At 43.7% G+C, this 14,925-nt stretch overlaps 1 protein-coding gene and 1 long non-coding RNA gene across 3 annotated transcripts; both read right to left on the bottom strand.

Annotated features, from left to right (window-relative positions):
* Positions 1–460: 460 nt before the first annotated feature.
* On the bottom strand, positions 461–1,937 carry LOC109762629 (stem 28 kDa glycoprotein-like). Its single transcript, XM_020321501.4, has 2 exons — positions 1,454–1,937; positions 461–1,013 (listed from the first exon to the last, which is right to left on the bottom strand). The coding sequence occupies exons 1-2, from the start codon at positions 1,894–1,896 to the stop codon at positions 629–631; spliced, it is 828 nt and encodes a 275-aa protein (XP_020177090.1). The 5' UTR covers positions 1,897–1,937; the 3' UTR covers positions 461–628.
* A 9,202-nt stretch (positions 1,938–11,139) lies between these two features.
* On the bottom strand, positions 11,140–14,667 carry LOC109762632 (uncharacterized). Of its 2 annotated transcripts, XR_012182711.1 has the most exons (4): positions 14,162–14,667; positions 12,673–12,836; positions 11,739–12,226; positions 11,140–11,640 (listed from the first exon to the last, which is right to left on the bottom strand). It is a non-coding gene; the product is annotated as an uncharacterized lncRNA (long non-coding RNA). The 2 variants fall into 2 exon arrangements; XR_002232758.4 differs by lacking the exon at positions 11,140–11,640 and having other exon boundaries at positions 11,743–12,226; positions 12,673–12,839; positions 14,162–14,547.
* Positions 14,668–14,925: the final 258 nt, after the last annotated feature.

Here is a 14,925-nt window from a genome sequence, read left to right as displayed (position 1 = left end):
TATTTTGGAACGGAGGGAGTAGCAGCGATCGTTTTGGATAGGGATGTTGTGTGTTTGAATCCTCAGAGCACCGCTTTCTTTTTTGCGATTTTACTAATATATACACAACACACGCTGTGCCTTTCAGTGGGCCGACCCAGTCGCACGCCTCCTGTGCGTCGCGCGTGCTATTCGCCGCAAAATGCGGCTTTTAGGGGCTCCCCGTTTTGACGCTAACAAGCGTCTAGCAGGAGCTCTCCTCCTGTACGCCCGTGAGTGGAGGGGTTTATGGAAGGGTCGTTTCATAGTAGCGACACTGTACGTACCTCCAATATTAATTACACCATCCACTAGACATGAACTCCCCTAGAAAAAATCAACAGTACGTATGATCCAAGTTAAGACAGACAACATATCAAACAATAATAGACCCTGGATTTCTCGCAATAAAGAAAAAGAAAAATTGTAGACCGTGGATCCATTGGTTAAGCAACATGCACTTCTCCAGAACACATTTTATCAATACTAGTAATTGATCTCAAGTTCCTGACAAAGGAAATTAACCAAGCAACAACAAGGACGAGATTATTGACAAATCATGCATATAACTAAGAGCATGGAGCTTATTCATGGATAACGAGTAATCATCCTAGCCGATGTAGTACATGGGGTCGGGAAGCTTGAAGGTGCGGGCGCCCTCGGGCGCACCAAGGATGTCGCTCCACTGGTCGCCGATGTTGCCGACAATGATGTAACCGGCGTCCTGCAGCTTCTGCCTCTCGCCGGACTTGAAGGCCACCGAGGAGCCCTTGAAGCCAGGCGCCTTCAGCAGCAGGTTCATCCACCGGGAGTAGCCTTGGCGGCGGAGGTTTGTGGCGGTGGAGGCCCTCAGGTACTCGGCCCGACCGGTGAGGATCACCGGCTTGATGCCGACCGAGAATAGCTTGTTGTACAACCGCTTCGTCTCGGGCAGCGCCGGCGCGCTCCCTTCATGCGCGTATGCGTTGAAGCTTGTCACGTTGAATGGCGTCGCCCTGCGCGCATGTATGTATGCAGATAGGTTAATGACAGAGTCAGACTCAACCATATTACTAGTGTTTTCACATGCTTTTTTTTCTCTCGATAAAAGAAACGTTTTTATTAACTAATAGCATCGCATCAAGAGGATAGAAGCAATCATAAGCTCACAAGTCGGTCTCCATATAACTAGGATGTCATACATGACTAATATCGTGCCACTAATTAGGGAGGAGGGTCCATCCGTAAACTACAACGCCAGTAGAGATCTTATGGTTTCAATGTGTTACTGAGTTTTTGTTTTAAGCTGGGCTGGTGAGTTCATTTTAACAAGGTCTAGTCAGATTTAGACTTCGTCTGGACGGACGAAAGATGAGCGCAAGTCCCTGCTCAGATGCACCTGCAATAAATAGTCATGGACGCATAGCATAATGTGTATGTATATACAAGTACGTACCCGAAGCCGTGCTTGGCGTAGTAGGGGAGGTTGGAGAGGGTGGTCTCGTCGACGTCGAAGACCCAGACCTCCTTGCCCTTGCCGGCGAGCTTGAGGCTGTCGACGTAGGCGATGGCCTGGTCGACGACGACCTTGGAGTCCCGGCGGTAGTGGTCGCCGACCATGTAGTGGCCGACGTAGTCCTCGCAGCTGGCGGGGACCGCCTTCCAGTCCCGCACGTTGTAAGCCTCCACGCCCAGCCGCCAGCTGTCGCACGCCACGCCGGCGTGCCTGCCGGAGCCCAGCAGCGGCCGCAGCGCGTGGATGAGCGGCGCCACCACGGCATCGTCCACGGCCGCCACCGTCCCGGGCATCCGGATGTTCACCTCCCACGCGCCGCATGAGGCCGCGAGGAGAGCCGCGGCGACGATGAGGAGGAGCGTCGCCGTCCTAGCCATTGCCATTTCTAGCGTGTGTTTGTGTGCGTGCACGCTGGTGCTTGTTGAGGTGCAATGCAGTGCAAATGGGATGGTGGTTAAATAGGAAGGGAAGCTGCTACGTCGATCCTACAAGGCTGGCCGGGTGTGGGACTCTGAGGTTGAAAGCAATTAAGTGACAAAACTAGCTGACAAATGGTATGGTTGGTGCCATTCGCGGGGTCACATTCAGAGCGTTCGTGGGAAACGTTGGGCGGTATTTTGTAGGATTATTTGATTAACTGGAGGAGAGACTCGGTGACCGGGAAGTGATCGATGCGGCTAGAGCGCCGATCTCCTAAAAATTAGAAAAATAGAGTATCCGCCCGAGTAAATCTTAGTGAAATATATTTACTTCACTAAATTTTGCTTGTCAGGTGCTACACTAGAATCAGGTGATGTAGCATCTGAAAAGTGCTCATTCACAGAACAGGGATGGACGTGTCCTCGTCCACCTCGGGGAATGGAGCACCCAGCTTGACCTTATCCTTTTCCATCATTAATGTCTCCCCTTCCAATCCCGAGCCCTCCCCATCTCCCTAGTGCTCCCTTACTCGCACAACCCCAAGCCGACTCCCTCGGTTCCAGTTGCCGCAATCGATGGCAGGGAGGTCCGGCAATTGATCTCGCGCGAGGAGGGTCAAGCTCGCATTGCAAGTGCCGGCGCCGCTGTCGAATCCGGCGCCACAGCCACCAAATCCGATGGCTCTGTTGGCAGAGATGGATGCAGCGTCACCAGAAGCACGGGCGGAGATTCAAAGGGTGGTGCACGACAGGATCCCCAATTCCGAGAAGTGGACAGACATTTGCGTCGAGATCATCCGGAATGCAACATTCGAGGAGAGTGCTCGGTTCATCGGCGATGAGCGCGGGATAAATCACGACATGTAGTTTTGGCCGATCCAGAAGGCAGAGTTGTCGGATACGGTCCAGGCGGCGTGGTGGAGGCTGTTCAAGACAAGGAACCCATCGAGGCTCAACATAGCGCGGCCGTCGATGGTGGAGCCGTGGAGATCGCCAACATCCCATCGGAGGCCCTGCCGCCAGGGGTCACCCTCCCTCGTCTCCCCAGGAGCTCGGCGTTCCCGGCGTGTGTGCGCCGCGGGTGGCTTATGCCCTTGGAGTGCGAGCATGTCGAGCAGTCGTAGGGCTGCAATTCCGCAGCTTGTATCCTACGCCATGGCCGAGTGACCGAGGTGAGGTATCCCCTCACCTCACTAAGGTAATTAGATCTCAGAGGCGTAAACGTAATTTTGTTGGATTTGGGGAGTTGGATGGCCTTGTGGTAAAAAAATGTGGATGATATGAATGCGGATTTCAGGATTGTTCCTCTGGTGTGCTCTGAATTAATCTCCGGATCAACTATTCCTAGTTCTATTGGTCATAAATCATCACCCCCAATTCTGACGAGCTCATGTACCGACGGTGACCTTGTTTCTACATGGGCGACCACTCCCTGTTCAAACAAAATGTCGACATCCTTGGGGCATGTCCCTGCGCCTACACCACTCATCAGAGGATAGGTGGTGGGGAGGAAAGCGTCCAATAGAAATACGTCTTCTAGAGAGGGACACACATCTGAGGAGGAGATAGCAGAATTTTATTTTCCAATCTGGATCATCCCCTCCTCGCAGCGCCGCCCCTCTTGCATAAGTCACAAATCCCAACATCCGAACACTAGTTATGCCCTACCTAGCCATCTTTTCTGGGTAAGGAAGGATTTGTTCCGATCGAAGCAATTAATGGTCGAAGATTGTTACTCTATTGCTCGTCTTGGTCTATTTGACCCAGTCCCCACCAAGTTCCAGCTCTCTACAGAAGGGGTTGGCCCTGGTTCCATCTCATTTGCGGCTACAATGAAGAATTCCATGGAGAATCGTGGGCAATAGGCGGCACAGCGACCGCAAGTCAATAAGAATGCTCAGAGCGGCCAGACCCAAGCTCCTCCACCGACAAATCCAACCAAGCCAGTGGAAGCAACGACGTCCAAGGCTGTGAGTGTGCCGAATAAAGTGGCTGCAATGGCCTTCAATGCTGCAGTTGCAACACCACCACCTCCTATCCCGGTGATTCAGGTAGTCGAACCAAAGTACAAGGACATGACTTGTTTCAACTGCAGTTGGCCTGGACACTATGTTGATAACTGTATTGAGCCGAAGAAGTGTTTCATTTGAGCTGGTAGTCACAATATGTGAACAACTGTGTGGCTTAGGGTCATCTACATCCTACTGCTACGTACTTTGGCAGCGCAACGACGGGACTAGGGTTCTATCATGTAGATATTCCCGTGGTGGTAGAGTCCAGTTGGTTAAATTACAAGAACTATGTTGTTTTGATGGTGGCGAAAGGTGAAGTTTCTACTTTTGATCTGCTTACCCAGTTGAATGGCATCTTCTGCAAGAACAAAGAGTGGCCCTACTAGATTAGATAGCCCAAAGACAAGAAGTTTCTGCTGATATTTCCACCTTGGTAAAAGGTTGAAGATCTGATTGAATTCCCAACGTTTGACTTGCCAATTGATGGGAGTTCTGTCAAAATATGTGAATGGGAAGGAATGCTTGACTCTTTTGGGGAATTGATTGAAGCTTGGGTCCAAATTGAAGGGATTCCTCCAAAGTGGTGTGCATGGAGGGTGTTTGCCCAGGTATTTTCATGTTTTGGCATCCTTGTGGATGTGGACTGGAATGGGATTTTTAAGATTTTCTATGAAATAATTAGAGTGAAAGTAGCTTGTAGAGATCCTGCAAAAATCCCCTTTGAAAGGCTGGTGGAAATGAAAAGAAAATTATATCTGTTGTTTTTCACAGTAGAAGGGTTTGAACAAGTGGGGAAAATTCTGATAGAGATGACAACAACCCTAACAATGATATTCTTGGAGAGAAAGGAGTGGATGAAGATGTTGAACTACCTGACAAGGATAACATGGATGAGGATGGAGAGGAACCAATAGATGAACTTGGTAAAGCTAACTTCTTAGAGAGAAATGCTATTGCCCCCAAGTACAAAACATGCATTGTCTGCTTCTGTAGCTGATTTTCACCATTCCAAATTCCTTCATTTTGTTCATGAACATTTCATTGAGGAAAACAAAAACAAATCTCCCGTCAAATTTGCTGAGATGTCAAGTGGTCCTAGTTTTGATAGCACTCTTCCATGTGATAGGATTACCTCTTCAGATTAAGAAGCTGACCCACTGTCTGCGCATATGGAATACTGCTCTACGTAGTTAAGCTAATTTGAGATGGTTGACTCTAATGAGGAAGAGGAAAATACATTACATGAGATGCAATGCTTGCTTGAAGATCTTGCCCATGGCCCTTGGCTCTGTTTAAAGATCTTTACTGAAAACCGTGGAGAAGGCTGAAGCAGAAAACAAGATGAGGCGTAATGTGGAACCTGCTGGCAAGTGGGGTCATGAGTTGTCTAGTAGACCGGTGACAGGTAATCATGGCAACATCAAGATCATGGACAAGGCTGCTCCTTATATGAAGAAGAAGAACTTGGAGATACCTGCCTCTTTTCAAGGTTGACACACAAGTGCTTGCTCATCAATTTGTTAAAGTGGACCAATTTGTTGGAAAAAATAGCCTTGAACAAAAACTTATTATTTTGGATATAGTAGAAACTGAAAGCCTTAGATGTCTTCAATTTGCCGATCAAAATCCTGAAACTGTCCTTCCTGATAATCTTTATACTTATGATCAAACTGATTGTGAGTTTTCCTCCCCTCCTGGTACTAAGATTACCTCTAGATCAAGGGGCACTGCTAATCTAGGTAATATAAGTCAAGTTTAACACACTAAGAACCTGTCTTGTGGCTTGTCTCATACATTTAAGATTCAATGATTGGTGCTTTTTGGAACGTCCGTGGTCTAGGTCAACATGGTAAAACTCAGTGCCTGGGTGACTATCTTAATTATAATCATGTGGATTTTGTTGGTTTCTTTGAAACCAAGAGAGAGGTTATTGAGGATAGCATTCTTAACGATATAATTGGTAGGAATGATTTTATCTGGCATCAATCACCTGCTATTAACACTGTTGTCGGTGTCCCTATGGGCCAGGAAAATGATTTGTTTCATATTTTTGTCTTGTAATAAGACTTTTTGTGTCATAGTGACTATCAGAAACAAAAACGATGGTTTTCTATGGCATATTGTTGCGGTTTATGGCACTCCTTATAATGAATTTAAGATTGAATTTATTACTGAATTACATGATGATATGTCTACTCTTTTTTATACTTTGCTGTTTGGTGGTGACTTTAATTTGGTGAGAACTGCTACTGATAAGAATAATGGCATTATGAATAATCAGTTTTCTTACCTTTTCAATGATTGGTTAACAAGTGGGGGCTCATGAAAATTAATATTGCCAACTGGAGTTTTACTTGGAGTAATAACCAAGATGATCCAATTTATGCTGCTATTTATAGAATTTTTGTTTCCACTTCTTGGGATGCTCACTTCCCATTGTCAGTGTTAACTGCATTGCCTAGAATAGGTAGTGATCACACCCCCTTGACTTTGGACACAGGAGCTAGGAGGGTTACCTCCCCAGAAATGTTTCCTTTTGAGAACTGGTGGCTTGACCAACCTGACTTTTAAAAGATTGTAACTGAGGAGTGGAATTCCCCCATTTCGGGAGGATCTGCAATTGAGATTTGGTTGAAAAAAAACTAAACTTCTTCAGAAGAAACTTAAAGGTTGAAGTATGAATATTGAAGCTGATCTTAAGAAAAATAAGAGGGATCTTATACAAGAGTTTGATATCTTAGACGTTTTTTGAAACTAATTTCAATATAGAAGTAGATAGGATTCATATGAAGAACATTAAATCTGAGTTAGATGACATTTTGCATAAAGAGGAGGTTGCCTTGTGGCAACGATCTAGAGACCGTAAGATTAAAGATGGGCACAAGAATAATGCTTATTTCCATGCTATAGCTAATTTGAGACATATGAAGAATCACTTGTTTGAACTAATTGGGGATTCAGGTCCTGTTTACACAACCAAAGAGATGTTGGAAGTAAACACTTCCTTTTACAAAATTCTTTTTGGCTATGAGGACAAACATAATATTCATCTTGGCCCTTCCTTTTGGGAGGAGGATGAATTAGTTACACAAGAGGAAAATGACCTGTTGCAAAAAAAACTTTTCCAAGGAAGAAATCAAAGAGGCCATTTTTGGTTCTTATGCACATGGTGCACCTGGAGCAAATGGTGTCTCATTTCTATTTTACCAAACCTTCTGGGAGTTAATTAAATCTGGTGGATTATGGACCCCTAACTCCAAAGACTATAATATGGCTCTTTTGGCCTCTTGGGGCAAACGTTTCTTTAAGAATAATGATAATGATTGGAAAATAGTGGATTTTAAATAAAATGTTCATTCCCCTAATATTTTGTGGTCCAAACATGGAGTTGGCTCTCCATTTTGGAAGACTGTAACCTGGGCCCTTACTGCTTCGAATTTTTTTTAAAGTTGGAAAATTGGGAATGCTGAAAATATTAGTTTTTGGCATGACATTTGGGCTGGGGATTGTTCCCTTAAAACCCTTTTTGGAATTTTTTTTGTATATGTAATCAACTTGACTGCCCGATTGCCTAGGTATGGGATGGTGTGACTTTAAAACTTTTAGATGTTATGTGGATCAGGGTGGGATGATGACGTGGATGCTAATGGTGGATCACATTAAGAAATTCCACCTATCTACCTCACCTAATCTTGCTATTTGGATGTTGGATCCAAAAGGAAAATACTCTATTAAATTTTTTTACAATGCCATCAACTCCGGGGAGTGGTATCTTCTGTTCGAGAAAGTCTTTGGAAAGTTTTGTGCCCACAAAATAACCATGTCTTTATGTGGCTTTGTGTATATAACAAAGTTTTGACCAGAGACAACTTAGCAAAAAGAAGACCTGTAGATGACCCCTCTTGTTTATTTTGTAGTGAGAATGAATCAATTCAACCCCTTTTCTTTGAATGTGTGGTGGCCAAATATATTTGTTCATTGGTCTCAGATATCTTCCTGCTTAAAATAAGGTCTTGCTTTGATGATGTCTGTGCCTTTTGCATTTACATAAGAGTAAACATGTACATAATTTGGTGGTCGTTGCCTCCTTGTGGAGTGTTTGGAAATTGAGCAATGAATTTTTCTTTCAGGGGCGTACATGGAAAAGTTTGAATTGCGTTCTTGTGAAGCTGAGGGGTTTTCTTCATCAATGGATGGTACTCTGCGATGACACACACACGACGCTTCTTCGGCGATGCATCTTATTGCTGGACAAGCACCACAGAGAACTTCTTCAGATCGCCTGGAGATGATCTCCTCCCCGCTGTGAGACGACATCCCTATAGAAGATGATGATCCATTATATGCTGGTGTTCTCGTTTTCTTGCTTCCGGGATCTGTAGTAAGTTTAAGGAAGTGATACCTTCCCTTATTTGGAGTTTGAGCACATGTTTACTCCAGACATCCGTTCGGTTGCCTGGGAAGTTTGCAGAAAATGTTGGCAGTTATACCAGGAACTAGTTTATGTTCCTCTTTGCTGAAATGGGGCAGGGGGAGACCCCTTTCTTTCAAAATAAAACAAAATGACGGAGTAATTTTTTTGTCATTTGCATTTCATTTTCGGCCACCGAAACAAATTTCATTGCTTCTTTATTTCATTGAACGGCATTTTGATACATCGAAGTATATAATTCACCAATTTTTTGCTACAATAACGAAACCAAATAAAGCAAGAACCACAATTAGATATTTTAATAGAATTCCAACTTCCATAGCTTCTCCCACTGGTTGAATTAATATTTTCTCCATGTCTTCACTGTTGATTCTCTCAATTGGCTTCTCGAGCTTGCACACTTCTTTCTTCTTCGGCTCCACCCAGTTCGGCATTGTGTTGCATCTAGTCTCTACTTTAGCAAAAAGTGCACAGACATCTATAAAAATTCTCATTATCAGTAGATCAATGTAATCTTCTTCCCAATACCAAAACTTGCATTCATCCTACACACAAATTTAAGCAAACAATGAGCTACAGATTGCGCCAAATCCGATGAACAACTGGATAGAAACAAGCACTCACCCCATCATTTTGCATTTGAAGAACACCCGTCCGGAATGTTCGGGCGTGGTCGAAATTCGCGCATCACCTGTCGCTGGCAGTCGTTGCACTTTGTGACCAGCAACGGGGAGTCCACGAGCTGCTGGGCCAGTGCCGAGCAACAACAACCATAGATCTACTGATTTCTGCGTCGGCGACGGCAAGAGAGGCTTAAACCCGGGTGGGTGAGGACCGCGGTTGGGCCTACGGTCTACGAAGCATTAACGGTGGCGGGTAGTGGCTGGCGGAGGTGGGAAGGGTGGTGCCAGCGTAGATGCGGCGCGGGAGTGGGACGGGTGAGGCTGCGGAGGGGGGGGGGGGGGGAGTAGATTTTTTGCTCCAGCGGGGCGGCCTAGAAAATGTAGTCGCCGGATAGGAGGCAATAACAAATTTCCGGGATCGGCTATATGCACTACGGATGGATCGCTACTACCCCGGCCACCCACACCAAAACGATGAAAACATCGACACAAAAGGGCCTACAAGTGGACAAGCAATGAAGAGATATATAAACCCTAAAAAAGAGCGGTTTCTGCTCCTAGGGTGTTTAAACGTTAACTGAACAGTGCACTCATCTGAATGATGATTGAAACAAAAATAGAAATAAAACTATGGTGTGCATTAGTCTATATATGGAGCTAAACAAGAGAGCGCAAGCAATCAGCCTCCCTCTTTGGATGGATATGCTAGATATGGCCCCGCTCAACGTGTTACGCATGGAGGTTGATACAAAGGCCCAGACACCAACTGTTTTGTCCGTACAGATCAATGGTACAAATGAATAACTAGCACAGAAACCTAGTAACTTTCTTAAGTTTGGAAGTCCAGCGCAGCCAAATGTACGACTATAGGAAAATTGTACGCTGAGTATTTTTGCCGTTTGCCGGGTGTAAGTTCGTGGGCACTCGGTACACATGTTGTTTGCCGAGTACCTTATAAAAAACCACAAATAGGAGGATCTTTGCCGAGTGTCGCGCAAAAAACACTTGGCATAGAGAAAAAACTCGACAACAGAGCCATGAGGCACTCGGCATGGATGATGCGCTAGCGAAGCATGGGCCACGTGTCGCTACCCACTGTGTTCATCGAGCATTTCAAAAAAACATGCAATGTAAAAATTGTTTGTGCAATCTAAATTTCCGTGCCATTTAAAAAATATTCATGACATTTAGTTCATGTGTTTCAAAAATATGTTAATGACAGTTTAAAAAATGTTAACATAACTTTAAAAAATATTTCTTACCATTTAAAAAAATATTTATGACATTTGTGAAAATGTTCACGCGTTTCAAAACTATGTTCAAGACATTTTGAAAAAACTGTTTATACCATGTAGAAATGTTTATCTAACTTTAAAAAAATATTTTGTACCATTAAAAAAATTCCTTGACCTAAAAAATGTTATAACCTTAACAAATGTTTTGCATGTTTTGATAAAAATGTTCATGGAATTTTTGAAAATGCTCAATGTGTGTTAAACAATATTCACCGCGTATGTAACAATGTTCAATGTGCAGTTGACAAATGTTCATCGTGTATTTAAAAAAATTCTTTAACTTGTATTTGAAAAATCTTCTACGTGTATCTGAGAAATATTTAACTTGTATTTGAAAAATCTTCTACGTGTATCTGAGAAATGTTTAACTTGTATACGTAAAATATTCAAAGTGTATTTCAAAAAAGTCCACATGTATTATAAAGGAAGAAAAAGCACACAAAAAAAGAAAGAGAGAAACACACAATGTAAACCTATAAAGAAATCACATAAGAAAAATTGGTGGAAGCTTTTAAAACTGGTCCAAACTAGTCCACAGAAGCTTCCCAAGACCGCTCCAAACCGGCACGAACGGAAAGAGCGACTTATGGCTGTCGTGAAATTGCTCGTTAGTGGAGATCCTGGCCCCCACTAACAGCTCATCGGCGGTTGCGTCAACACCCAGCAGAGGGAATTCATGAAAGGATCCTCCTGTGGCATGGACACCTATACCACTATATTGTCATTACTAGTAAGTATGCAAGTGCAAGGCACGTCTTGCCTAATATTATGACCATACATTCACAAATATAACATGTGTTCGAATATTTTAGTATAGACTACATATGGATTGAAATAAGTGAACAAACACACCAAAACATGTCTATATACATCGAATTCACAAAACATAGTTTAAAACCATTATGTAGACACAGTAGAAACAAAATAAACAGAATAGGGATTGAACTTTATACGACCCTTTGCCCTTTTCTTCCTGTATCTATAAAGTTAGTGTATCTATAAACTTCACATGCAGTTCTCCTCCATGGTTCAAAAAATATATATGCAGAGAAATAACTAAATAACTCATGCAAGCCCGGAACTCGTCCAACATGATCCTCAACTTCTCAAAGGACATGAAAGGATGACTGTAATCTCCAACTCATTGTTGGCGATGGTCTTAAATGTACAGCAGTGCCAACCTCATGTCATGTATCGTGAAAACTTCTTCCATCCTTGCTTGAAGAATAAGCGATCGTCGAGTGAGGAGTCATACTCGGTCTTCCTGAAGCTCTCTTTGCCCAACCTTAGTCTCACCAGCCCATGCTTCGGGTGTCCAAACAAGAGGCAACTTCTTTTTGAATTTTCTGGGTGCCCCATAATGTACACACACAAAAAATATTAGATTGGCCATTCCGGGTGTCTAAACAAAAAGACCAATTGAGGAAAAATAGTGAAAACATACATACAATCATCTGTAGTTCGGCGTAAGTCCTAGTGAAGCGGTGTATGACAAATGGCCATGTGACCCATGGTGGAGCGGCAATAGGTTGCACAAGCTAGCTATGGCATAATGACAATTAACTAATTGAACTATGCATGACAAAATACAAGACTAAATGGGGAAAAGACACAACAAATATGTCCCGAAAAGGACCAGCTACTCTGCGAGCCGAGTTTCAAAATAATTGACAACTCTGAAACTTTCAGCTAGAATACCGATTAATGGACAGATTATAGCAACACAAAAAATATAACGCAGTTGTAGGATAGGTGAAGAGCGGAAAGCAGTTATCTAGCTCTAAGCATAAAACTCAATCACAAATTCCTATGTGTGTCAATCTAGGGGAAGTTCAAATTGATGCTGATGGAAATGGGCTTGATCTCCTTCAGTGCAGTGGAGATGGCAGTGCCAATCCAATCACGTGCATCATCCATATTGTACACTGATGCCTACAATTTATGGAATGAGATCATATCATTGAAAGAAAAAACAAATAGACTGAAGAAAGAATACAATAAGGACAGATTGTTTTTGAGGGAATATGACTAAAAACACTGATTGACAAAGAGAAAAAATAAATAAAGCAAGAGGGTCTGAAGACTGATATATAACTAAAATCTCAGGATTGGGAGACTGAAGAGTGATGCATTTGTTGTCCCAACACTTTTGCATTCAGTCAAGGAAGTGCTCTCATATCTAGATACAGCAGATGGATTTATTGGGCACTGAGTTCTAGCAACAGAATGGCTAACATATTAAAGAAAGTATTATGCTGAAGTGGATTTTTGGAGGCAACATGTGAACACTTATTTACTAAGTTATAACTGTTCACATTTTCACATATAATATTCTATAAAGAAGTGTTATATATGTTGATTAGGTACAAACTCCATACCATGTTACTCTTCCGATAATCTTCGGGAAATAACCAAATTTGTAATATCTTGAAATGGTGTACGTGCTTGTACGTCAATGGACCTTGCTAGATGGAATTTTCCTTGCCTTCCTTCATAGATGCTTTTTTTATAGATGACCGCTTATGCACAAATTTAAATCGAGCTGCTGCATCATAGAGTATGTCATCAAAAATGTTGGTACGAAATTACATGGCAGCATATATGATTGGACAGAAAAAGAAACTGAAAAGACTTGTAGGCATAAACACAAAAACTTGGTGGTGGGGATTTATGCATAAACACAACGACTTGGTAGTCAAGATTTAGGATTTCCGTCTCCCTCCTACAGGCGACCACCACTGTCGAGGTTGCCGTCGCTGGTCTTTCCTTCTCCCCTGGTGTCGATCTGTAGCAATATATGGTGTCGCTACCATGACCATCCATTATGTAGATCCAACTTGTCATAGCCGGATTCATGCAGATTGAGGTCACCGTCACCGGATCCATGAAGATCGAGGTTGCGTTCACCAGATCCATGCACATCCAACTCTCCACAGACCTCTTGACAATGGTACAAATTATTGTCCTTTTCTGACTATTTTTCTGGCGCACAACATTTAGTTATATCCTTGTTGTCAAAGTGAAACTGCAGATAATGCCTCTGATGTATGCATTCCTAACAGCTTAGACTGGCCTTGTTATTCTCCTTGTAAATATAACCGCACTGTTATGTATATTTACTTGCTTCATATACTATACAGTTTTTTTTCGTAGTGCAACAATTGTTTGTGCTGTAACTAACATGTTTGAAACAGAAATTTTTGTTATACATCCACCTATTACAAATATCATTTTTGTTGCGTGTGAACAAAAAAATTGGATAGAATTTAAATATCTATGTGAGAACAGTGTCATTGACTACTTCTTTTTCACACTGGATCAATTATTCCTTGTCAGAAAAAATTCAGCATGTATCACTGGTATTGCTGCAGAGTTCATTTCTATCCTGGAAAGCATGCAAGGTAAACATGCATTTCCTTACCAGCCCCGCTCTTGGCCATCTATGAGCTGCGTGCTTGCATTGGATCGAGGCCGCGCGGCCCACCTAACAACCCGTGGCTGCTATTTAGGTGATTTCTCTGCATAATTTTTTGTTTATCTAGGGCGTAAATTTTTGGTTGATTCATTCAACTTTATAGCTGCATATAATTGATACACTCAGGGCACTAACAAATTTCTCCTCGATTGGAATGTTCAAACCATCAAAATAGAGAATGAAAAGCTTTGTAAGCATAAACACAAACATTTGGTGGTCAGATTTAGAGAATGTTTAAATATCTATGCTAGATCTGAGGCATGAATCAACAAAAAGAATGCCTATGCCCCGACGCAAGGATCCCAGCTCATTCCATGGGATGGTATAGTGGGCGAGATAATTTATTAATCTTCTATCTGCTTCAAAGGAAAAAAACGAATGAAGCTACTAACCTTTCTCACGCCAGCAGGCCGAGGGCATGGGATGATGCTCCAGCGCCGGGAGGAAGGAGGATCTGGCATCAGGGAGCACGACGACAGCAGGGAGGCCCATGCCGTGGCACGCCGGAAGCAGGAGGAACGTGCAGCCTTCACGCACGTGCCCTCCACCACGCAGCCGCCATGGCAGGGCCGGCTCCCGTAACTTCACAGCCGCGCCCCGTAACGTTGCGTCCTGCGCTGCCACCGATGATCAAGGGAGGAAAGGGACCCCGCCGCCGACGACAAAGGCCGAGCCCGTTGCGTCCCGCGCCGTCGCTGCTGCTCGATGGAGGAGAGGGACCGCGCCGCCCCATCGACGTAGGACGAGCTCACTGCACCCCACTCCGCTGCCGCTGCTCGAGGGAGGAGGGTCGTGCGCCGCCAGGCATGTGGGTATTTTAGGGAGGGGCGGCGACGATAGGCAGGGGCGTGCAGGAAGGAGACGACGTGCAAGGGAGCTGATTTCGTTGTGTTTCCTTAGTTAGCGATCGGAACGATCAGTCATTGAAAATTGCTAGGTCCACACCATAGATTATTAGATCAATAATGGCTGTAAGATTGAGAGTTGTGGGACTAATCATACGATGCTGATCGGTTTGTGCGGTGTTGTGGGACAATTTGCTGGGTGCGCTTAAGAAAATTCTTGTTTGATTGTTTAATAGTAGTGAAGATGAAGAAGACGGTAGGTTTTTTTTTGACAGCAAAGGCCGTAGGGTTTGTATTTGGCCATGCACATG

This window comes from Aegilops tauschii, chromosome 4 (genome assembly GCF_002575655.3).
Source record: "Aegilops tauschii subsp. strangulata cultivar AL8/78 chromosome 4, Aet v6.0, whole genome shotgun sequence".
NCBI classification, from domain to species: Eukaryota; Viridiplantae; Streptophyta; class Magnoliopsida; order Poales; family Poaceae; genus Aegilops; species Aegilops tauschii.
Note: the sequence above shows the minus strand (reverse complement) of the source record. Positions and strands in the feature narration are given on the sequence as shown.